The sequence below is a fragment of the Leuciscus leuciscus genome (genome assembly GCF_965113295.1).
Source record: "Leuciscus leuciscus genome assembly, chromosome: 1".
Classification (NCBI taxonomy): domain Eukaryota; kingdom Metazoa; phylum Chordata; class Actinopteri; order Cypriniformes; family Leuciscidae; genus Leuciscus; species Leuciscus leuciscus.
This window is the reverse complement of record NC_138725.1, coordinates 64,159,573-64,182,466: the sequence shown is the minus strand read 5'-3', so window position 1 is coordinate 64,182,466 and position 22,894 is coordinate 64,159,573. Positions and strand designations below refer to the sequence as shown.

The following is a 22,894-nucleotide window of genomic DNA, read 5'->3' as shown; positions in this document are numbered from 1 at the left end:
TTTTCTAGCTAATGAACAATAAAAACATTGATAGCCAATCAGAATCCATTCTACTTGAGCATTACAGAGACCGATAACAACTGCAGCGCATGCTTATAATAAACAACGATATTATCTATTGGTGTGGACACTAATATAGTTTTTGTTGTAGTTATATGTGTGAACGGCCCTTTAAGCTTATACTGTAATTCCTGCACTGGTTTAATAGCTGCACAGATGTCACATGCCCTCCTACCTGTATTTTTACAGTGCTGTGTTAAAACACTCATAATTGCTCATTTTAGTGACTGATCGTTATCAGAATTTGTATTTATTTTTTGCAATGGGACATCCTACATTGTTTAAAGTCCAGAGAGCCGTGAAAACAATCCTGCAGTTGTTATTCTTTTGTGAAGCATGTCTCTATCGCCCGAGGTGCTCAAAACTGGCTCTGTGTGTTGGGAATGCCTGAGGTACTAAAACTGCCATCAACGATTTGCATATAGGCTTTAAGTGCTACAAGGCAGGGAGCAGGAACATGTGTGGTGCACACTTGGCATTAAGCGTAACTGTATTCAGCATTTTACAAGACACGTTGCAAATGGGTTTAATTCATTTTAATAAATTTGACTCTACATCAACCTAATGATATATAGGTGATGTATTGCTCATAGATTTTTAATGAGTAGTTTGGTATTTCCCAACCAGGGGTAGACCTATGTGTACCGCAGGACTTTAAGCATAGTTACTATGATTTTGTTTAAAAAGTTGAATGCATGACAAAAAATGTTAGCAAACACTGCATCCATCCTAATCAAGTAATGATTTCTCTCCAGGCCCAGCTCTTCAAGCATGGGAAACGTGATGACTTCCTGCAGTATGGTGTGTATATGTGTTATAGGTCTTTCTTTGGTCTCTATAAAGCCAAAACATACAAATAGATAAATGTTCGCTAATCTTTATCTGACCCTTCATTCACAGCCCCCACAGTGCTTCAGTGCCTGAACCAGAAGAGAATAGCTGAAAGTAACCAAGCCACGTTGCGTAAGCTGGGAGTAAAAGTTGTCCAGAGACTTGGCTTGACTTGTCTAAAACCACGTTTGGCCAAATGGAGGTAATGGAGGAGTGACCGACTGACAAAAACAAAACAAAAACATAAAAATGAAACAAGGAATGCTCAAGTGTCAGCTTGTTTGTAAGCATTTTGTATGACTGCATCCAGATACCAGAGAGGAAGTCGGTCACTAGCAGTGAACCTGGCCCTGTCTTCTGTCACTGGAAGTGTTGAAGATACAAAACCTGATCTAGAGTCTGTCAGTCAGGAGGAAGACTATGACATACCTCAGGAGGTAGAGAATGTCATTGGTAAGTATCCAGGCATATTTCCATTTCTGTTTGTTTTGTTTGCTAAATATTTAAATGCTATCTTGTTAATGCTAATTTCCTTATTCGTTGTTGCAGAACAACTGTTGGTGGGACTGAAAGACAAAGAGACAATAGTGCGATGGTCTTCTGCAAAGGGGTGAGAACAGTCAAATAGTTTATCAAATACACTTTGTTTGATTTTGTCTGTCTTGGCTTGGTATGACACTGCCATATGTTAGTGCCACATTTCTCTGTAATAATCTCTAGAGTACTTAAATTATTCCTTTTTTAACTGGTCTTTCTCTTTTTAACCACCTGCAGGATTGGAAGGGTGACTGGTAGACTACCTAAAGAGCTCGCAGATGAAGTGGTTGAATCTGTTTTGGAGTGTTTCAGGTGTGGCATGATATAACAGGAGGTTGAGATGTGATGATGTGAATCTCATCAAATACTTAGTAAGGTATTTTTTCTGCATATTGCAGTTTCCAGGAAACAGATAATGCATGGCATGGGGGCTGCCTGGCTCTTGCAGAGCTAGGACGGAGAGGACTCCTGCTTCCTTCGCGTCTTTCAGATGGTTGGTTTTTATTCTCTTTTTTTATTCTCTATTGTATTCAATTTGAAAACTATTGGTTTTAAGTTTACCCACTGACATCAATTAATGCTATAATCTTAATCTAAACATTGTAACTCCCCTTGATCGTACTCAGTACAAAACATTCACAAGCAAACATACTTCACTTTATGCAAACACTTTATTCAAATACTGCAAGTTTGACTAGCTTCTTTATTAAAACAAAGAAAGAAATGCCACCACCCAGCTCCCTTTAATGAATTGATACATACTTTTGTAAGTCTGTCAAAGAGCAGAAGATTTTCAGTATACAATCTGGGGTGCCTTCTTTTTCCAATCAGTGCATAATGTTGTATTTTGGAAGTATCTACATTTGCATGCATTAGCTAGACGCTTTTATCCAAAGCAACTTACATTGGATTAAATTGATACATTTTGCCATTTAGGCATAGTCTTTGAATTGATCCCATGTTGTCTGAAAGATGTTGACCATCTCTTCCTGTGAAGTCTCTTGAGTATTGATCTTTTCACTGGAACAAATATTTGAATTGCAGCAGTCCATTCTTTTGAAATCTCTGCATCAGCAGTTTTGCGACCTCTTTCTTTGAGTTCGGGATGGTTCTTTTACCTTTGCTCTTTTGGTATTGTGCCTCAGAGGTCTGTTGGTTGCCCGTTTTTGTCCCAGCACCCGTGTGTTCTGTTTGGGTGTGTCTGGAGTGTCTTTTACTGGGCAGCTGTCTGGGGGAGGAAGGTGATTGCTGTTCTGGCACTCGGCCATTTCTTGTTGATCAATAGAGTCCATGATAATGTCCCTTGAGCTAGCTAGCTGACACAGAGCAAAGGCTGCTGAGTGCCTCTGGTCACATGGGTCTAGGTCTTGTTTTCTGGGTGAAGCAATTGTGGATTCCTCAACATTTATGAGGGTTTGTCTTTCTGGAGTTTCTGAGCCTGTGGTGTTGGGCAAGGCTTGGTTTTTGGACTGTCCCCTGAGGCAGAGGTTGAGCGGTGCCTCTTGACTACTCTCTGAATCATAATGGAGCTCTCGGTCAGAGTATTGGTGTGTCATGTGACTGGATGCGGCCTGGTCCCTCTTTGAAAGGTTAAGAGGACCTGGCTCCTCCTCATTTTCTTCGTCCTCCACCTTTTCTGATGAAATCTCACTGCCTCTTGCAGAATCTGTGGTTTGTGGGTCATTCCTAGAAAGAGAAAACAAGATACCAATGTTATTTCAAGTTCTGTAAAGATTAGGGAAACCATTAACTTGCTTTATTTGACTGTCATATAAAGTGTCTTTGGGGTCTTTATGTCTCACATAGTTTACCTACCTCTCTCTCTTTTGTAACATATTCTCTTGAGGCTGTCCACATGATTTCTCGGTTAAGTTGTCGGTTGCTGTAGTTGCCCCTGGTAAGACATGCTGTGATTGACTGACTGGGAGTGACTCCCCATGGGAAGCGAGCCTAATTGTAACCGGGATACGCTGGATGACATCTGCGGTACTGGGCCTGTCTGGCGACCCAGAGGCGGCACATCCTGCTAAAGGACTCTGGCGAGTACCTTTGTCTCCTGGACTGTGCTCTTGGACAGCCCTGTCCTCAGGAAGTCTGCTGTAAGAATCCGGATGAGATATGGGGACCAGGTGTCCTCCGTACTCTCGAGGATAAAATCTGTTGCTGTATACATCCAGAGGAAGATACCTTGTTCTCTGTAAGGACATGGATAGTTCAGGGTGTTGGTAGACGCTGTAGGGTAGAGGTGGACCAGGTATTATAGAATGAGCATGAGCATATCTATAGTGATAAGGGTGGAGAAGAGAAGGACTAGGCGGGACCACCAAAGGTGATGGCACCAGAGTTCTCTGGGTCTCCCGGGGTGTGAGTTGGTAGGCAGAGGTGTTTGCTTGGTTGTGTGGGTAAGGTGTGTAGAGGGAGTGCAAGGGCCTCTCAGGTACCATGTATGAAGGATAGTCTTGTATTAGAGGAAGAAGAGGTGCTGTGGAAGCAGGTGGGACCCAAGGTGCCATTTGATTGTAGAACTGAGGAATGGGTGAAGATGTTTGATTGTCTCTGCGTGGAGACAGAGTTTCACTTTCAACTGTTCGTGCAACTGGTGAGAAAGCCGAAGATAATTTGTTCTGTGCAATGTCTATGTCTGCACTTTTGTCCCTAATCTCATGGACTGCCTCTGGGACTTGCTTGCTGACCTCCTTGATGGGACTTTCAGGCTTTTGTCTTGTTTCTTTAACCATCTCCTCTTGTTCAACCTTGTCACTGATCCTTTCTATAGGTTTGCTGGCTTCAGCTTCCAGGGGTGGCTCTTTACTGTTGTGGTTGAAAGGAAGATTATTCTGGGAAGCTCTGGTTGTTTTTCCTGTCTGTTCCATGCGCTGAGATACCAGAGAGATGGAGTTCTTGCAAAGGTTGTACTTCATGTGGTTGAAGAGATGAGACTTGATGTTGCAGGTGAAGGGACATTGGAAGCACTGATATTTGAATGGTTTGCCAGGAGGGCGTGGAATGTAATGGGGTTTCTTCGGTTTTCTCCCCTGGAGAATGTCCATACTTGTGCAGTTGTTCCAATCCAACGCTGTGCGGTTTGTCAGCTTTATCTGGCAACAAAAAAAAAAAAAAAAAAAATCATTAACAGTTCTGCCACACACTGGACAAGAGCATCTGCTGTTTGTTGGGTCACTACTTTAGGTTTATATAAAGGGAGTTTGCATGTTCACAGTCCCTTAAGCCTTTCAACTAGTTTGTAGCAGTTCTGTATTGTTCGCTGGCCTGCGTGTTAGCATGGCATGCTCTATCTGCACTAGTGAAGCCAGTGTAGGCCTGTAGAAACATGCTACCCTTCATCAAAACCTGATGGCGTGGGAAACCACATACACCTGTTTCCCATGACCTTGCTTGCAAGATACAAACTCCAGACATTTAAAAGTTGATTTCACTCGCACTGTAAATGTAGAGAAGCTACCAGAGGTATTAGAATGGAATTTCATTGTTATAAAATTAGTAATCAATTGGACTGCTTCTGTGATTGAAAGAATTGGTTTCTACAATTCTTCACTACAATGAGGATACATAATGGTCTGGTAAGTGTGCAAAGATTTTGAGGCCTGAAGGTTTGTATAGGGAAGCAGAATTTTGAAGAAAGAGATTGCTAGGCAAGTTATGCAGAAAATGACTCCACCTTAAGGAACCTGTTTGTCACACTTGCTGTCGCAAGAAGTGGTGGCTCAGGTTTTGACTCCCATGTTTCATATCAAGCCGCTCCCTCCTTAAGGCACAAATTAAAAGAACGTTTTTGTACTGTGAAGTTTTATTTTGCTGTATTATGCGTTGTTTCCTTGTTTCCTGGTTCTTAATCACTCTTCTATGGGTACACCGAAATCTTGTGATATTAGCGTAAAACGAGAATTGTTGTACGTTTTTGACTTTTTAGACACTGTGTATATGTGTACAACCACATGACAAATACAAAAAGAGTATTTTCTGCCAAATGTGGTCTAACAGGTGCCTCTGTAGTCAGCAATTTAGATCTACCCCTGAAACACCTGCTATAAAGTACATCAGCCTTAACAAATGCTAGTACATTCAAACAGCAATAAGAACAGTTGCCATTAAAAATCTTAGTGATTTAGCTTTTACAGCCTTACCTGTTATCAGATTCCACGTGATGCTGGAAGTATCGTCAATGGATTATGTCCACAGCGGACCTCCTGAAGTTTATGACAGTCCCACAGTAGAACAGTTTGGCTGATATGATTGTCCTTGAACGCAGGTGTCTGCTCTTTAGGTGTTCTGTCACGTTTCTGATGAGTCTGATGAGTCTCTTGCTTTCTGAGGTGTTGACTCTGTGGGGTGGAGTCTATGCCCAAGCAGTAGAGCCCTGAGGCAGCATCAATGTGCCTAATATTAGGCAAGCCCCAAGCCACGATACATTGCAAGTTTGCCTCCTGTCTCACCTGTTAGTGAGCGTCCACTTGGACTAGAAGCCAGACAAGACTGTTTTTTGCTTTTGTTTGCCTGAATGGTTGAATTAGCCCAGGAGTGGTAGAGTTAGGTGTGAAGCAGGTTTGAGGATGTTGTCAGAGGGGTGTGGAGATATTGAGGACAACCAGTGAGATTTGCATGGAGCCAAATGTGTGCTGCACCTGATGTATCTTTACAGCATGATTATGAAAATGTTTGTTCTGAGCAGTTATTTACGCTGGATCTCAGTTTGTATAAATTTAATGGTAAAGTTTTGTGTTTTGAAATTTATTTATCATTAATTTGCACATATAGCATGAATCATAAACTCTTAATACTTAATACGCCCGCGCCTCTCTCTCTCTCACACACACAACATATTCCAGCATTGCAATCTTTACATCGCAGCCTGCTTCAGAGCTAAGGCGGAGCTACAGATTAGGTGTCCCTAAAGAACCCGCATATCTAACAGTAGTTCCGCATTACATTAATTAATTTGCACGCGAGTTTTATTGATTTTTATACCGTGTATTCTCCGTGTAAATTTATGCACCGAACCGTGACGCCCGTACCGTTTCGGTTCAATACGAATACATGTACCGTTCCACCCCTAATATTTATGCACCACACACATTATATATTTTAGTTCTATAATTATATCAAAAAGTTCAAAAGTTTGTAGTCAGTAAGATTATTTTTAAGAATGTAATTTTTATTTATTTTTTCAGCAAGGATGCATTAAATAAATCAAAAGTTACCGTAAAGACATGTTACGGTTAAAATAATGTTACAAAAGATATCTATTTATCTAAGAAACCTTGTAACTGCTTTTTTTTTTTAATATATATATATATATATATATATAAAAATTATTATTGTGTGTCTTTATGTATGCATGTATGTATGTATACTGTATGTATGTATACTGTATGTATGTATACTGTATGTATGTATGTATGTATGTATACTGTATGATCAAAAAAGTTCATCAAAGTTGTCCTAAGACAAGAACGGGTATTGTTCAAAATTCATGTATAACTTTGATGAAAGGTTTTGATCCACTTCAAATGTTGACTACTGTATATGCATGCATGTATGTATTTGGATTGCAAAACTAATGATTTTTGCATACTAATGTTTTGTCTCTGAATCCTACAGTGGTGCCTCTGGTTCTAAAAGCTCTGATATATGACGAAAAAAGGGGAGCATGCAGTTTGGGATCAAATGTACGTGATGCAGCCTGTTACGTGTGCTGGGCTTTCGCCCGTGCCTATGAGCCAAGCGAACTAAAGCCTTATGTCAACCAGATTGCCAGGTACGATCCCAACACCACCACTGACTGAGACATTATGCATGTTATTTATGCCATTCATTAAATTTGCTAATTAAGTTACCAACTTTAAGTATCTCATGCCATACCATGTGTGCTACAGACCAACATTTTGCCCTGAAAAAAAAACAGTCAATCTATTTAATATATTACTCTTGGCTCTTAATTCACAGAGCTAACTTTACTATGTTATTTATTCTTTTAAATAATCCAACTCAATAGATTTCCTGCCTGGCAGGCGTGTGGATCAGATCTAGAGTAATTCATCTTAAATATGAATATATGAAAAATGAACATAAATAAGTTCTCAATTCTGGATAGCAAACTGACTCCTTGTTCGCCCACTATTTATACAAGCATTTGGCGTGACCTTTCTTAGATCTCTGTGAAGGTGTTTTTGGATGTTCTCCAGTATGAAAGCTCTTTGCACCACAACCAACTGTGCTGAGAGCTGATCTGATGTCAATGACGAGTGAAAATGACAGTTCGACTTGGGTGGCTCTTGACAATACGGTTACACTTTCTCTCCAATGAAAATATTTTTTTTGTAAGTGAGGTTAGGCTGTGGAATTTGATTTAGTGAGGCTGGGCAGCAGATCTGCAGCACACATACTGAGGGCTATTTGTTCTTTAGTCAGCAAGCCCTACAGTGTGTGGCAAGATGAATGGCCATTTTTTTTCACCTCACTACCTGGTAATTATAGAACATTCTGTCACAGCAAATTATATTTGAAAGAAGATTATTGTTTGATATAATTCTATCTTAAGCATCCATTTTTTTGTATTTTTTTTTTACTTTATGGACATATATAGAGAAAGTTTTAGTGAGATTTGAAGGACAAGGATTATAAGAGCCTCCTCTCATACCTGTTCTCCTGGCTGTAGTTATTTACCGCCTTAACCAGTTTATACACCTCTTACAGCTCAAAACCTCTCCCTACTGAGGAGGTACAGTTCATTCGGTTGGTCTGTGCTTCTGCCAGAACATTAAAGTACTCAGTATGAGGAGCAACAACAATGAACTGTAATGTACAATTAGCTTTTTCAGCTCTAATTATGATATAAGATATTTTTTTTTTTTTTTTTAGTAAGGCCATGCTGCTACTTAAATCTGTTTTGTACCTTTAAAATGTACTGACAATAATAATAACACCATAATAATACGGGAGGTAAAGAGAAGTCAACATGATGAATCAAAATTCATCACAAGTTGCTTTTTTCACATGCTGAAGTAAATACTAATATATAGAAGGTGTGCACAGTGTCATAAAAAAAAAAAAAATCATGGTAACACACAACACTAAAATAATGCAATAATTTAATAACATATTATTAAATTATATGACCCTAATGTACACAACTGATTACAAAAAAATAAGAAAAAACAGAAATATTAAAATGAAAAACCATCAATTGTAAAGTGTCACAAATGTCTGTTTATGGCTTTTCACTGTAAATTATCAGATGATTTGTTCCTTTTTATTTCCAACAACTGTTAAACAGTATTTTACTGTAAAATTAAAGTAATTTTGGAATGTACGGTTAGATATAGATCTATTACAGTTTGTTTCCCGTATATAGTAAAGCTTATAGTAAGTGCGGCTTATTGCATTTAAACGGCCAAATGCACGCAAAAGTTATGTCAGAATGCCCATCTTGGCAAGTATCCTCATAAACACTATCGGGTAAGTGAATGTAAACAGTTGAGAAAGAAAACGTCTAACAGTATACTGGATTCATGCATTCGATCTTAAAGTGACAGGAGCCTAATAATCCTGCTGCCGTCTGTCTCATTAATGTTAATCAAACAAAAGACAAAGAAATTCACTCTGCTCTTGACTGAATAACATTTTTAACTTTAATTTTAAGGATTCATCTTTTTAATTTAGTTTATTCAATGTAGTATTTCTGTACCTGAATACAACTTTCATTTGTTTCTTTATTCTGTTATACAAATTACAATGCTTAGCATTCAGGCATTCATTCATGTGACATTATGTTCTCTGCATGGAGGAACGTCTGGCACACTCACAGTTTGTACTTTTTGTTAAAACAAATAGCATTAATAGTCACTGATTTTAGTTAAGATATGTTATGATACATTTTAACATGGATTTTTATTCTTGTATTGTACATAGACTTTTAATCGAACATTAGATCATAAATAATTGTCTCAAAAGTCATGGATAAGTGATGAAAATGTATAGGAAAAAAAATGTGTATGAACCCTGGATGAACCTGACAAAAGATTACAAACTTCCCAAAGTTGATCATTTAGATCATTAAATTACAGGAATATTTCACCCTATGCTGTCATGTTATTACAAACAGGAATGCAAACGTGAAATGAGAACCATTAACCAATGAGAACCACTCCCTTTGATTTGTCAAAAAACAAAACAAACAAAAGAACACAAAGTTCCCCCAAAAAAATTAAGAATCTTCATGTGGCTTTTTTACAGTTTAAGATCCAAAACGGACAACAACAAAAATGTCTTCTGAAGTCATATGGTTGTTTTGTGTGACAATGAAACCAAAATAATTACTTGACAGTCTTCACTTCTACCAAAGCTCTAAACTGGACTGCAAGTTTTTGTGGACTACAACAGTTGCACACCTGCTTAAAGATTCTTAAAAAAATGTAGTAATGCCTTGATACACATGACTGATGAGATTTATTTATTTTTACACTGATTTTCTGAGAAAATCTGCAGAGTGAATTTAATAATGTTAAAATGTGTTAACCAATGCTGAGAGTACTGTGCTGTTATTGGTAGCTGAAAGCATTATCAAAATATATAAAGCTTAAATACTGAATAAAAGGACAAGCAAGGGGTGGAGGGTGTGTAGACCTAGTTGATTCTTTGGAAGTCTGCACAGATTCCATGTGGTTGACGGATGAAAAAAAAATAGGTTGTGGTGTTCTTTCATATTTCACTGGAGCATCAGTGAAATATGGCTGTCACTAACAACTGTTGTGGTAATCGAATAATCTGGGGAAAAAAGGGAAAAAAGTTGACGATTAAGTGAGTAATCCCAAAAAGAAAATTGTGGTAATAAGAATAACACTGTAAAAAGCACCACACTTTACTCAGAAACCCGCAGCACATATATGTATTTAATTTAATCACAAACTTTATGATTTCACAATAGCACTATGCAGGGCTGCAACTAACAAATATTTTGATAATCGATTAGTTGGTCGATTATTACTTCGAATAATCGGATAAAAAGGTATTTTTTTCTCTTTTTTCTTTCTTTTTTTTAACTAAACACTATTCCACATCCTGCCCCATGTTGGCCTTCAAACAAATGTGCCAACTGAATGCTATGAAAACTTATAGATATATTCACTATATATCTATGCTATACATTATATGAGTTATAAAACAAAAGGACAGTTTAAAGCTCTGCATTAAAAATTAAGATATTAAAAACAATATAAACACAAACTCAGTATTAACATTAGAGGAATGCACACTGTTACTGTCATTTCTTTATCCTGTAAATGTTAGAAACGTCTTACATTTATATTCAATTGCACGCTGTTATTCCTTTACAGTTACTACTCTCATAAAATACTCACATGTAGACTTTTAAACCTAAATTTAACGTCCAACAACAGATATTTCAGCTAAATTAATATTTTTGCACTGTATATTAATTGTCTCCTCCTTTAATGTGCCGGCGCTCATTCGGTAAAGTCTGAAGTTTAACGCAGACATGCAAAATGGAAATACTCACGTGAATTTGTAACATTTACAAATGAGGATATAACCGTAAAATACAAGTTTTGCACTGAGGAAATGTATCTCACACATTAAACAGCACAATCTGTCAAAGCGCCTGACAGGGCAAACCACGTTAAACATCACGCTTATGCATTAGCTTGATGCTTAAAATGAAGAATTCTCATGTTTTGGGCGGCTTGGATCACACGCCAATCCTGCGACAACTCACTCCTTTTCCTCCGCTATTTTTAGATGCATTTTGTCCATAGAAATGTGTTATTCAGTGCTGTAATTTGACGTGGCTGACGTTAACTTATCGATAATGACATTCGTTGTCGATGATTTTCATTATCGATTTTATCGATTAGTTGTTGCAGCCGTATAAAACTGAAGTAATGCGGGTTATGGATTCTCGCCCTTGAAATGCGCCATTTCCGGGTATTTAACTTAAATTAGGTATCGTGAGTGACAGCCCTAACAGCAAGTCTTATTTCATGGATCTTTTTGTGATAGCTAACGTTTTTTTCTGCGGTGTCCCACACGGATGTTGTGTATTTGCTTTAACTGTGGTGCTTGCTATTATTACTCAGACTTATGGTTAGGGGTTTGCTGTGTAACTGTATTCTTTAATTCCTCTAGCAATTCTGCCATGTTCGGTTTGTGTGGTGATGTAGTGGTGATTCAGCTCAGCGAAACAGTTTCATCAGCAGAAAGTATTTTTTCCCCTCCCAAGGTTCAACAGTAAAGCCTTTCAGTCACCGTAAAAACATAATGATATTAGGAGAATGACAGCTGAAAGATGCTCCGCTACTCCCCCTTTCACTGTTTAGGACAAGTGCGGGCCTGCATGTAACTGACTGTGCTTTTTCATTGCTCCTTCGGTTTGTTGGCCCTCCCCGCAACTTCCCTCCTCCCTACCCCCACGGTGCTGCCAGGTTTCGTCTGTTGTCGTGGGTTTCGGTCACCATTTGGCACCCAGTCTGAAGGCATGTCGAGTCCTGTTCTAATTTCATCAGCAGTCATAGGCTGTTTCTATGAGCTTACTGATGCTTTCAGAAACTGTGTCATTGCATGAAACTACGCTATTGTTATTTTTTTCCTCAATTCTTTTTTTATATATACATTTATACATTAAAAGCTTGGGGCCAGATTTTTCTAAAATAAATTTTTTCTTTCATTTAGCAAGTGACAGTAAAGACGTTTACGTTGTTACAAATAAATGCTGATCTTTTGAACTTTCAAAGAATCGTGAAAAAAAAAAAAAAAAATCACTGTTTTCTCACAAATATGATCGAACTGTTTTCAACATTGATAATAATAATAAATGTTTCTTGAGCATCAAATTATCACAGAATGATTTCTGAAGGATCATGTGACACTGAAGACTGGAGTAATGATGCTGAAAATTCAGCTTAAACATCACAGGAATAAATTACTTTTTTTAAAATTATTTAAAATTAGAAAACTGTTATTTTCGATTGTAATATTTCACAACGTTACGTTTTTTTTACAGTTTTTTAAAATTTATTTAAAAATGTCTTCTTTTTTAAATTGATCCAAAAAAAAATTTTTTTAAACAAAACATGTTAAAATCTTACCTACTGCAAACTTTTGAACAGTAGTGTATATATACAAAAGTTTACACACAAAAAACATTGTGTACATTGCATTTTCAGTTTTGGGACACTTAATTTAAAGGAAAAGTTCACTCAGCTATGATAAGTCTATCTTTATTTACTCTAACTAAATCTTGTTCCAAATATATGACTTTCCTCAGGGGAACAAAAAGAGAAATTTGAAGAAGTTGTACTGGTCCCTCTGGTTTGTTCTCCAAACAAACGTATTATATGGCTTCGAAAGATTTGAAATATAACAGTTGTATGAAGCACATTAATGAAACTCTTAAGTCCTGTTTGAATCTTTAAAGCATCAGTCTCCATTCACTGTAATTGCATTTTTGTAGTGTGACCAGCACAATTCTTCTTCCTTTTGTGTTTTGTTTGGAAGAAAGTAAGGAAGAACTATTTCTTACTACACTGCACATTGCACAAGCCGAAGTTTTCAATGGTTTCCGTAAGGCGTTATTATAAAACAATAACAGTGACGTGTCTAGCTCTGCATGCATGTTCAGTCCCTGTCCATTTTATGCTGCTCCGGGCCACTATCAGTTGTTCATCGAAACCAGCGCGGCCGTGTTAAGCCCTTAGGCTTGTGCGTGTGTACTGTGTATGTTTGTGTACTTCATTCTCCCAGGCTGTGAGTGACGGTGGGAATACCTCGAGGGCACGTTCACACAGCTCGATTGAGGAGGAGGAGTGGTGGAATAAAGGGAAAAGAGTGCAACAGGTTTATGGGGGCACTGAAATGATAGATGAGAACTACACACTTGTTTTTTAATAATATGCCTCATCACTGGGGGTGAAAGATGTGAAAGTTTAGAGCTGTACACGTTTGAGTGAAAGCGGTAAATGCGCGTTACCTCAGGCTGCCAAACGAACAAAATCAAGAGATGGGATGCATGATATATAATAACAGTTGAGATAGATAGATAGATAGATAGATAGATAGATAGATAGATAGATAGATAGATAGATAGATAGATGGATGTCATTCTGTCTATGATCTTTCATTTGTTTCTGCCTTTACAGTGCGCTGGTCATCGCAACTGTGTTTGACAGGAACATCACCTGCAGAAAGGCCGCGTCTGTGAGTTTATCCTGAAATTCTTTTTAAAGCTGCTTTAAAAACAATTCCACAATAAAAAATAAACTAATACAGATTAGAGATGAACATAAAGGTGTATATTCAATTCTAATATGCATTAACTGTGGAAATGTTTCTGAAGTATTTAAAAGCATTAGCGTTTTTGACAAGGAGTTTGGTAAATGACCGAAAATGTTGGCTTAATGTAACATCTGGATAGGAGAAAGTATTGTAACAGGGAAACAAAATACACTTGCATACAATAAGACATTTTAGAAAATGTAATGTTTGCTTCCTTTTCTTTTAGGCTGCTTTCCAAGAGAATGTGGGCAGACAGGTACGACAAAAAAGAAAATACATTTACATTAAGACTATTCAGATCCATTATTAACACCTGCACTGATTTGTAGTGCAACTGTGAAGCCTGCCGAGTCTGTGTCTACTCTGATCCCCTGAGATATTCTGTCTCCACAGGGCACTTTCCCCCATGGCATAGACATTGTCACAGCGGCGGACTACTTCACGGTCGGTAACCTGAATAACTGCTACTTGACCATTAGGTAAGGAGTAAGGAGGTGACAATGTGTGACTAAGAGCTGTTTTGATGTGCTTAATTTAAGCTCCATTGTTCCTCAGTGTACATGCCTCAGGTAGATCAATCATACACCCCATTTCTCAGAACAATCCGACAGATCAAAGCACAATCACGGTATTTTTTGAATGCATCTATGAGTGAAGCAGATGTTACGCTGTCGTGTCTGTCTTGTCCCTTTTCTTGTGTCCCACCCTTCCGAAAAATGCCACCATTTGACTGCGTCATCTCAGTGTAGTGAAAAAGCAATGAGAAAAATGCTAGCCTTAGGGAGCAAAGAGCCGCACTCGAGTCTTACCGCTGAAAAGATGGCTCTCGGTCCGCTTTCCAACGAACTCTGGTGCAGTTCCACTGAAATATGAACGAAACAAAAACAGGACATGATGTCACAAGATGCAACCCTTAAAAGCACAGAATTCTCAATACAAGCACACCTGTTTTTCTCGTCATAGTCGCGATGTTGCGCATCACAGTACAGGCATCAGAACTACGTCTCCTCGCAGCAGATCTTCGTTTGTGTGTGACGGAGGGATTCCTGCTGCTGTTTTGACTCCTTTACACATTTTATAAGCTCTTCACAAATCGTCAGCTCCATCAAAAACCATCATATTTAGGCTATGCACACACAACGAGCGCATTTAGCCCAGAACACAGCATCGTTTCCAGTGTTTGACGAGGTCTGTCGCAAAATGTACATCATAAAAGCCTTTTTTTGCTTTGAATCTTAAGGTTCTGTGTTAAAAATGACAGTGTGAACGCAAAGCGAACCAGAACTAAATGTATGTTCTTTTTTGGTCTGGACCAAAGGAACCAAGAGAACCCAACTACAAGTGTGAACACACCCTTAAAGGTGGCATATGATAGCAGTCCCCCTAACAGTCTGGACAAACCTTTTTAGTAAACATATACTTTAAAACAGTAAAACTAGGCCGTTCAGAAACTGTTGACATCAGAACAATAAGCATGCTAAAGGTCTTTTCACACCACTGTAAAGATCTTTTGTTTTGGGACTTATTTTCTTGTTCGATTCAATTTCTTTTCAAAACATTCCAAAATGTGTTTATGCAAGTCAGATGCGACGCACCTGTTTGTTCTACATAGCTTCAGTCATCAAGATGGATTGACAAGTTCGTTTTGTGGAGTAGCTGTCATTGCACACACACTCATATACAAATGCATATAAGCTATGATTCTTCCTCAAACTGATACATTTTATCTGTTAGAGAGGTAATCGAGGCTTCGTCGAGACCATTTGGTCTCAGCTCAAGCTAATTTGAGCCTCCAAATTCCCTAGCATATGACCACCTGCATGCATACATGCATGCATATGAACAAATCATAATCCTTGTCATTTACATACAGCGGGGGAAATAAGTATTGAACAACCTAATTGTTGCAAAACATAATGATGGCATTGGTTATAGGCGCCATTCTAAGCTTCTGAATGGTCCAGTGAGCACTTTTGGGGCCATAATACGGAAGTGGAAAGACAATAATTTCACCATAAATTTGCCTCGACCAGTGCTCCTCGCAAGATTTCTGATAGAGGAGTGAAAAGAATAATCAGAAGAGTTGTCCAAGAGCCAACACCAAGTTGTATGGTGTTTTTAGGGTAATGTGCTCTGCCATTTCTCCTCCAAATATGGTGTGTATTATGGCATCCAAACAGTTCAATTTTGCTCTCATGTGACTACACTATATTCTCCCAGTATTTCACTGGCTTTTCCAAATGTTGTGCAGCAAACTTTAAATGAGCTTCAACATGCTTTTTTTTTTCAGTAATGGAGTCTTGCGTGGTGAGCGTGCATACAGGCCATGGCGGTGGAGTGCATTACTTACTGTTTTCTTTGAGACAACAGTACCTGCTATCTGCAGGTCTTTTTGAAGCTCTCATCAAGTGATCCTTGGCTCTTGGACAACTCTTCTGATTATTCTTTTCACTCCTCTATCAGAAATCTTGCGAGGAGCACTGGTCGAGGCAAATTTATGGTGAAATTATTGTCTTTCCACTTCCGTATTATGGCCCCAAAAGTGCTCACTGGACCATTCAGAAGCTTAGAATGGCGCCTATAACCAATGCCATCATTATGTTTTGCAACAATTAGGTTGCGAAGGTCTTGAGACAGCTCTTTGCTTTTACCCATCATGAGATGTGTCTTGTGTGACACCTTGGCAATGAGACCTTTTTGTAGGCCATCATTTGGGACTGAACCAGCTGTTATTAATTTCCACTGACAGGGGGCTGGATTGCTTTTTAATTACTGTAAGTTTTCAGCAGTTGTCTTGGCTTTCCATGCCTTTTTGCGCGTCCCTTTCTTCATGTGCTCAATACTTTTTCCCTGTGTCACTTCACATTATTACACATAACTTAATTTCTGAACTTATTTTTGTTTGTTTCTTTGTATGTATGGCTTACTTGGGTTGTTACCAACATCTGGTGAACATTGCATGTCAATAGCACCTTTGGAAATATATTTACTGAGAAAAATGATGACGTGTTCAATACTTATTTATGCCCGCTGTATGTGGCCTTAAGTACAGTAGCAAAATCCGCCTCTTGAATACTAACAGTCAGAAATTGCTGTGTAAAACTAATGTACCATTTTTTTCAGTGTCTACATCGCTGGTTTTGAGGAATACACCAAACCCTTAATTGATCACTTGGTGGCTATGAAAATCAATCACTGGGACGGGTAAGTAATTGTACTGTTTCAATTGGATTTTTTGTTTTTTGGGGGGGATTTTATTTTATTTATTTTAACTAAAGCTGTAATCGCATTTATTAGGGTGATCAGAGAGCTGGCCACGAAAGCACTGCACAATCTAACTGCCCAGGCTCCTGAATACATGGCCAACACAGGTGAGAACAGTGTTCATTTTGTCAGCTATTCATTTTTTCATTTAGTCTTATGTACTTTTCAGTTTTTTCATTTAGTCAACATTGTCCTGTTTTTGTTTAGTCAAGTTTTAGTTGACTGCATAATGGTTAAACTGATAATAACGATTAGTTTGCACAAGATCATAATCGCAACGATTGTAGTCATTTGCAAAATGTATTTTTACATGTCATCAGAATTTTTGCACTTTCCCCTATAAGCATCAAGGGAATGTCATGGTTTAATTTTCCTCATTTTAGTTTCTGATTTATTATGGGCTATTTATCATATAAATGAACACACTCTCTACATTATGAAAACTGGTAAAACACGAAACGTCTCTCAAATATTAAAACAGTGAAATTCCTAATAGTAATTCCAAATTACTTTCATGTTTTTATATTAAAACAACATCAGCAACCACAATCGCATACAACGTATGCGAGATCCATGTTTGGATTTATTACAGTTCATCACTGAGAAAGCGTTTTCAATTAATCCCTATGGAAGTTGAGTCAGCGCAGCGTGAAGCTCAGCTTTCATAGGAATGAACTGGAAATGCTCACTCTGCTCCGCACCAGCGGACACTCATTTTACTTTTCGAATTAGTGGCCATTCGGGGAAGGCAATTGCTTAATTGGTGGGTTCATTATTATTCATAATGAAAAACACAACCATTTGCAGGTTCCCTATTAGCACTGGGTTTAATCCAAAATATTACCAAATAGGCACTTTTACATTTTGCTTTGAAACCAAATCTTCTGCCATCGTCTCGTCAGTCAGCTGAGCTCGCCTCACTCTCGTCGTGTGATAAATGTTACTCCTGCTGCTGATCTGTGCTACGACTCTCGTTCGGCTCACGCTGAAATGAGCAGACATGTTCAGTTTTTAATTGTAGCGACTGTTCTCTAACTGAACTAAATTAGTTTTATTACTATAAAAACTCAAAACGACAGTTGAGGGCGGTGATGTAATCGGTGTGCGGCTGAACACCACGTAACACAGGTAACGCTGACTATATCAACAGGCTTGCTGCTATAGTCGGTTATCGTTTAATGACCTTTGTGTCGTCTCGTCATCGTCTCGTCTTAGTCCTGGAAATAAAGCTTGTTGCCGAACATTTTTCGCCATAGTTTTCGTCTGTACACATAAAGCAAACCCAATTCTTCAACACAGCTTTTTCACCTCTACACAAATGCCTAAAATGTTGTGCCATCATACCTTTATTTTTGATTTCAGTTTTACCCCAGCTGCTGCCCATGGCGACAGGGATGGATTTACACCGTCGTCACGGCGCTATCCTGGCCTGCGCTGAGATCACTCATGCTCTCTATGAGCTGGCCTCCCAGAACAATAGGTTACACCCGCTTTTATTTATTACAGCTTTGCCTAACCATAACTTTATTTTATTTAATGCATTTGTTTCCTTGTAGGTCAGTGACTGACTTCCTGTCCTCTGACACCATTGAAGGCCTTAAAGACATTCATCAAAAGGTCTGCAGAATTACTCTCTTGTGTTATTTCGTGAAATAAAAAACAAAAAGCATTTTTTTTTTTTGCAACTGATTCTCCATGTGTTTGTTCACTTTAGCTCTCTGACAGAAAACAGTACAGGTAAGCACTTGCTTCATAACCTGGCAATAATTGACATCAAAGCTTTTCAGGGGCACTTATTTTTTCTTATAGCGTGTAACTCATGTTTTTTGTTTTAACCCTAGGGGATTTGGTGGAGAGCTAATGAGACCAGCTGGTAAGAAATAATATTACTGTAGAATTGATTGTGCTTCACGTGTTGAAATTATAAACGAATAATGTAAGTGTGTGTGACATAAAGAAAGCCTCATTACTACTATAGCTCATACTAATTGTTAGTGGTTTGAACAAATCTTTAGCTTTCTGATACAGACATGAATAATTCCTCAAATTAAGGAAAGGTGTGTACCACTTATAATTTTGCTCTGGCAGGAAGTGGTGGAAGGCGGGACCTATGCCATATAGGAACCAGAATATCAATAAGACTTAGGGTGGGCTCTTTTGACTTGGGCTAGTACAAAAATCCCCTAGCAAACCACCAGAACATTTTCTTTAGAAGAAAATTACAGATGTCCGTGTTATCCGATTATATGGTGGTTTTGACGAAGACTCTGATCAACTCAATGAAAAACACCTTAAAGATCATCTTTATGCGCCGCCTACAGATTATCATAATAATCATAAAAAGAACACGCTGATTTTCAATAATGACAGGCTTGACAAGTGTTGACACTTTTTTTAAGTGCTGCTTGTTTTAATTATTTATTATAAAATGGATAGTTCTGGTCCTTGATTATGACTGGTTGAGCTGTTTTCGAAGCTGTTTTAAATTACTCTACAAAAATACACCTGTGACCGCATAACATCAGTATTACTGCGCCACTGCTTCTGTTGGCTGTGTCCAAAATCGCCCCATATACCCTTAAATATCACTATTTTAGAGGACAGCCATTTGTAGTGGTGTCCGAAACCATAGTGGACGTTATCGAGTGCACTCATTCAATCCCATAATGCACCCCAATAACGAGTGAACAACCGATGAACGCTCAATAGCTAGAGAATACCCATAATGTATTGTGAAGGTCTCGCCAAATAAATTCCCGCATCTCGCCAGAAGATGTCATCCATTTTCCAAACCGCTGGTCCAATGTGGGTACAGTGTAGTATCATACAGGTATAAATACATTTTTAATCGATTATTGTATTGTTTAATTAAGGTTTATACATGCCAGTTTATCTTTTCATCTTACTACTGGAGCTGCCAGTTTGCTAAGTTTCAAATGATTATTATACAAGAAGCACAAACGATGCAAAAGCGGCAGCCCTTCCTGCGCTCGTTGTCAATCACTCCTTCAAATGGTCTATAAAATGGGAGTAATGTAGGGAATAGTGAATGAAGGTATAGAGGACTGTTTCGAACACCGCTTATGTGAGTGGTTCATCAACTCGTAACAGGGTGAACGGCACTTCTGCATTTGCTTTGCGACCCTCTATCGGCTATAACCGCACTATGCAAGTTTGCCAGATTGGGTAGCGGATCTGTAGTTCGAATGAGACATAAGAAACTACAAACTTGACTTGCTTTACGGCAAGCGTTACTACAGCCGATAGGTGGAGCCTATATAAAAAAATGCCGTTTCTGATGTTTCAATACATCATACTTTCATAAAATCATGCAACATACTCTACCTTGTCTGTGGACATCGTTATTTCCAAAGCTGGTGCTGGATAAACAAATAGCGTGCGTGCGACAGTAGGCTAAATTATTTACGACAGCGGTAATAGACAATTCCGCTTTCAACCTGTAGGGGGACCGAAGAGGAAAAGTGCTTTAGTGTTGCTTTAATAGAGTGTCAGCTAGACCTGAAGTTGTTACAGAATTTCCCATTCAGCAAAAAGTCACTTAATGCATAAGTTCTTACAACAGAGATCAATGGTGTAACTTCAGTACCTATGCACATCCCTAGTAATATGGATTAAATGCAGCTAGTGTTCCTATAATGTGATCTGATAAATTCATTAAACATCTTACCAATTTGGAATCAAGAAAGTTGAACCTTTTTTTTTTTTTTTTTGCATGGGCAAGCACTAGGGATGCACAGGTTGTATGTCGGCCACCATATTGGTATCCGCCAATAAGAAAATTTGTCCGATATATTTAAGCGATAAATAATGTATTATATCCTTCAGCTGAGACACGTCTTATGCACACTGTTCACCTTGATGGTTTTGAATTGCTGTCATATAGGCTACATAAAATTCTAATGAGAACACCATTATAGTTGTGTGCTTGGGACATGGATTTAATGGTGAGAGTTGTTTTTGTAATTAGAAAAAAAAACGTAAAATTTAGATTTATCGGCCAATACATCGGTTATCAGCTTTCAAGTATTTTTTGAGAGTTATCAGAGAGTTATTTGAGTTATTTCAAGAGTTATCGATATCGGCCAAAATTTTCATATTTTCCAAAAAATCAACCAAGTGCATGAGATTTTGATCAAATCAAAGATAAAATCAAGTTAAATGTTAAATATAATTCACTGGAAAAAGTTCTTTGATTCAAAGTGGAAATGCTGCCAAAAACTAATGGCACATAAAGTTGAGGGACGTGTTTTGGCCCATATCTTAAGAATCAGTGAATAATAGTTCAGGAAATAGAAGTTTAAGACATTGCAGATGACCCAGTTACTTTAAAAAGTTGTTTTTTTTACACCCTTTTCCTTTGTCTTTTTTTTTTTTTTTTTTAGTCTGTGGCCTCATTGAAAAGCTCTCTCTCTCCAAGATGCCTTTTAAAGATGACCCAGTTATCAGTGAGTCAACCACACCTCTTTACAATTGCATTATTTAAATATGTTTGACTACAAATGTCTCACAGAGGAGTAATTGTTTGATGGATTTGTAATGTTGTCGACTTGTTTGTGAGTTAATATGTATTTGATATCTTTCAGCTGGTTGGCAATGGCTAATAGACGACAGCTTGAAGAACCTTCACCTGTTCTCCAGCGGTGCCAGACGGGGTATACAGGTACAGGCCCCACCTCAACACCCAGAAGGCCTTACAACTGTACCGAATGTGATCGTTATGAGAATGTAATGTGTTTTCTGTAGGATGCCGCGGTCTCAGCATTGGCAGCGTTGTGTCACCAGTGTTATCAGGTTGAACCCGGGGTAGCCGACCTGAAAATGCAAGGTACAGGAAACTAATTCATTTAACACAATAGCAGGTTGTGGTTATTATGATGATGTATATTAACTCTTTCCCCACCAATGTCATATACCTTTTCCTGGGTCGACATTTCATTCGGTAACGTTAGCCAGTTTTGAATTACATCCTGTCGAATGTTTGGTGATCACGTTAGCTTACTTGTGTGTAAGCAATGCTTCTATCCACTCCTGGTTTACGCAGATCATCTTCCTTGCTTGTTTTTGGGTCCGGAGACGCTTTACTATTTCAGAAAGTTGTTGTGTCATACATGACTGAAAATCTCGTCAATGGCGTGGAAAGAGTTAAATGTTGAACGAGTACTTGTTGGTGTGGTTATTGTGTGTCCACATACTTTTGTCTATTTATTGTTTGTTTACATCCATTTGTTGCCATACAGATCAGTTGGTTAGTCAATACCTGTCAGCCCTGGAGTGTCCCGAGGTTCTGACACGCTGTGGCTGCGCTCTCGCCTTGGGCTCACTGCCTCCGTTCATGATCCATGGCAAACTACAGCAGGTCACACCTCATAACACCTCTTGTTTTCAGCTCAAGTGTGAATCTGAGCCATTAGGCTGAGTATGCGTACTCTTACGTGTTCCACAGATCTTGCCTGGGCTCCAGGCGGCCTGCAGAGTTGCTCAGAAACAGGAGAGTCGAACTGAAGCCAGGAGGGATGCGGCCACAGCCATGTCTCAGTGAGTAACACCTTCTCCTGTCTACTCTGCGCTTGAAGAACCAGTCTGCCAGAGCTTAGCGTCAGCCAGCTTGGTCAACGCCTGCTCCTTCCTGCAGGACCTGAAATTCATGTCTAGTTTCACTGCTTTGTCCCATCTTGCTTTGCATGTCCATATGTCCTGTGCTTTCTTGTCTTCTCAGGGTGTGTGTAGCTGTAGGAGTGTGTGCACAAGGAAGCCCGGACCGCGTCCTGTGTGAGGGCAACATAAGGCCTGTGTATGAAGCCTTGCTGGGCTGTATGAACGACTACAGCACGGACAGCAGAGGGGATGTAGGGGCCTGGTAAGTTCACATGCTGCC

The 22,894-nt window shown here is 38.7% G+C and overlaps 2 protein-coding genes across 2 annotated transcripts in view; one reads left to right on the top strand and one right to left on the bottom strand.

Moving 5' to 3' along the window:
* Window positions 1–22,894, top strand: part of tbcd (tubulin folding cofactor D) — a 45,856-nt gene that overhangs the window by 5,600 nt on the left and 17,362 nt on the right. Inside the window, exons 8-29 of the mRNA XM_082150704.1 lie at window positions 816–861; window positions 961–1,093; window positions 1,202–1,344; window positions 1,441–1,501; window positions 1,666–1,740; window positions 1,827–1,921; window positions 7,048–7,204; window positions 13,599–13,656; window positions 13,961–13,990; window positions 14,128–14,213; window positions 16,858–16,938; window positions 17,032–17,105; window positions 18,361–18,478; window positions 18,555–18,615; window positions 18,713–18,735; window positions 18,840–18,871; window positions 21,402–21,464; window positions 21,603–21,679; window positions 21,763–21,844; window positions 22,257–22,375; window positions 22,463–22,554; window positions 22,736–22,876. Of these exons, the coding sequence (XP_082006830.1) occupies window positions 816–861; window positions 961–1,093; window positions 1,202–1,344; window positions 1,441–1,501; window positions 1,666–1,740; window positions 1,827–1,921; window positions 7,048–7,204; window positions 13,599–13,656; window positions 13,961–13,990; window positions 14,128–14,213; window positions 16,858–16,938; window positions 17,032–17,105; window positions 18,361–18,478; window positions 18,555–18,615; window positions 18,713–18,735; window positions 18,840–18,871; window positions 21,402–21,464; window positions 21,603–21,679; window positions 21,763–21,844; window positions 22,257–22,375; window positions 22,463–22,554; window positions 22,736–22,876 (1,847 nt within the window). The remainder of the gene's footprint in view (window positions 1–815; window positions 862–960; window positions 1,094–1,201; window positions 1,345–1,440; window positions 1,502–1,665; window positions 1,741–1,826; window positions 1,922–7,047; window positions 7,205–13,598; window positions 13,657–13,960; window positions 13,991–14,127; window positions 14,214–16,857; window positions 16,939–17,031; window positions 17,106–18,360; window positions 18,479–18,554; window positions 18,616–18,712; window positions 18,736–18,839; window positions 18,872–21,401; window positions 21,465–21,602; window positions 21,680–21,762; window positions 21,845–22,256; window positions 22,376–22,462; window positions 22,555–22,735; window positions 22,877–22,894) is intronic.
* On the bottom strand, window positions 2,081–6,524 carry znf750 (zinc finger protein 750). The gene is made up of 3 exons (XM_082150903.1): window positions 5,574–6,524; window positions 3,244–4,526; window positions 2,081–3,114 (listed from the first exon to the last, which is right to left on the bottom strand). Exons 2-3 carry the CDS (start codon window positions 4,476–4,478, stop codon window positions 2,499–2,501), a joined length of 1,851 nt encoding a protein of 616 aa, XP_082007029.1. The 5' UTR covers window positions 4,479–4,526; window positions 5,574–6,524; the 3' UTR covers window positions 2,081–2,498.

Coding starts and splice junctions, on each gene's coding strand:
- znf750 (XM_082150903.1), bottom strand. CDS start 4,478: ATGGACATTCTCCAGGGGAGAAAACCGAAGAAACCCCATTACATTCCA. Junction 3,115..3,243: donor ATGTTACAAAAGAGAGAGAG/GTAGGTAAACTA, acceptor TTCTCTTTCTAG/GAATGACCCACAAACCACAG.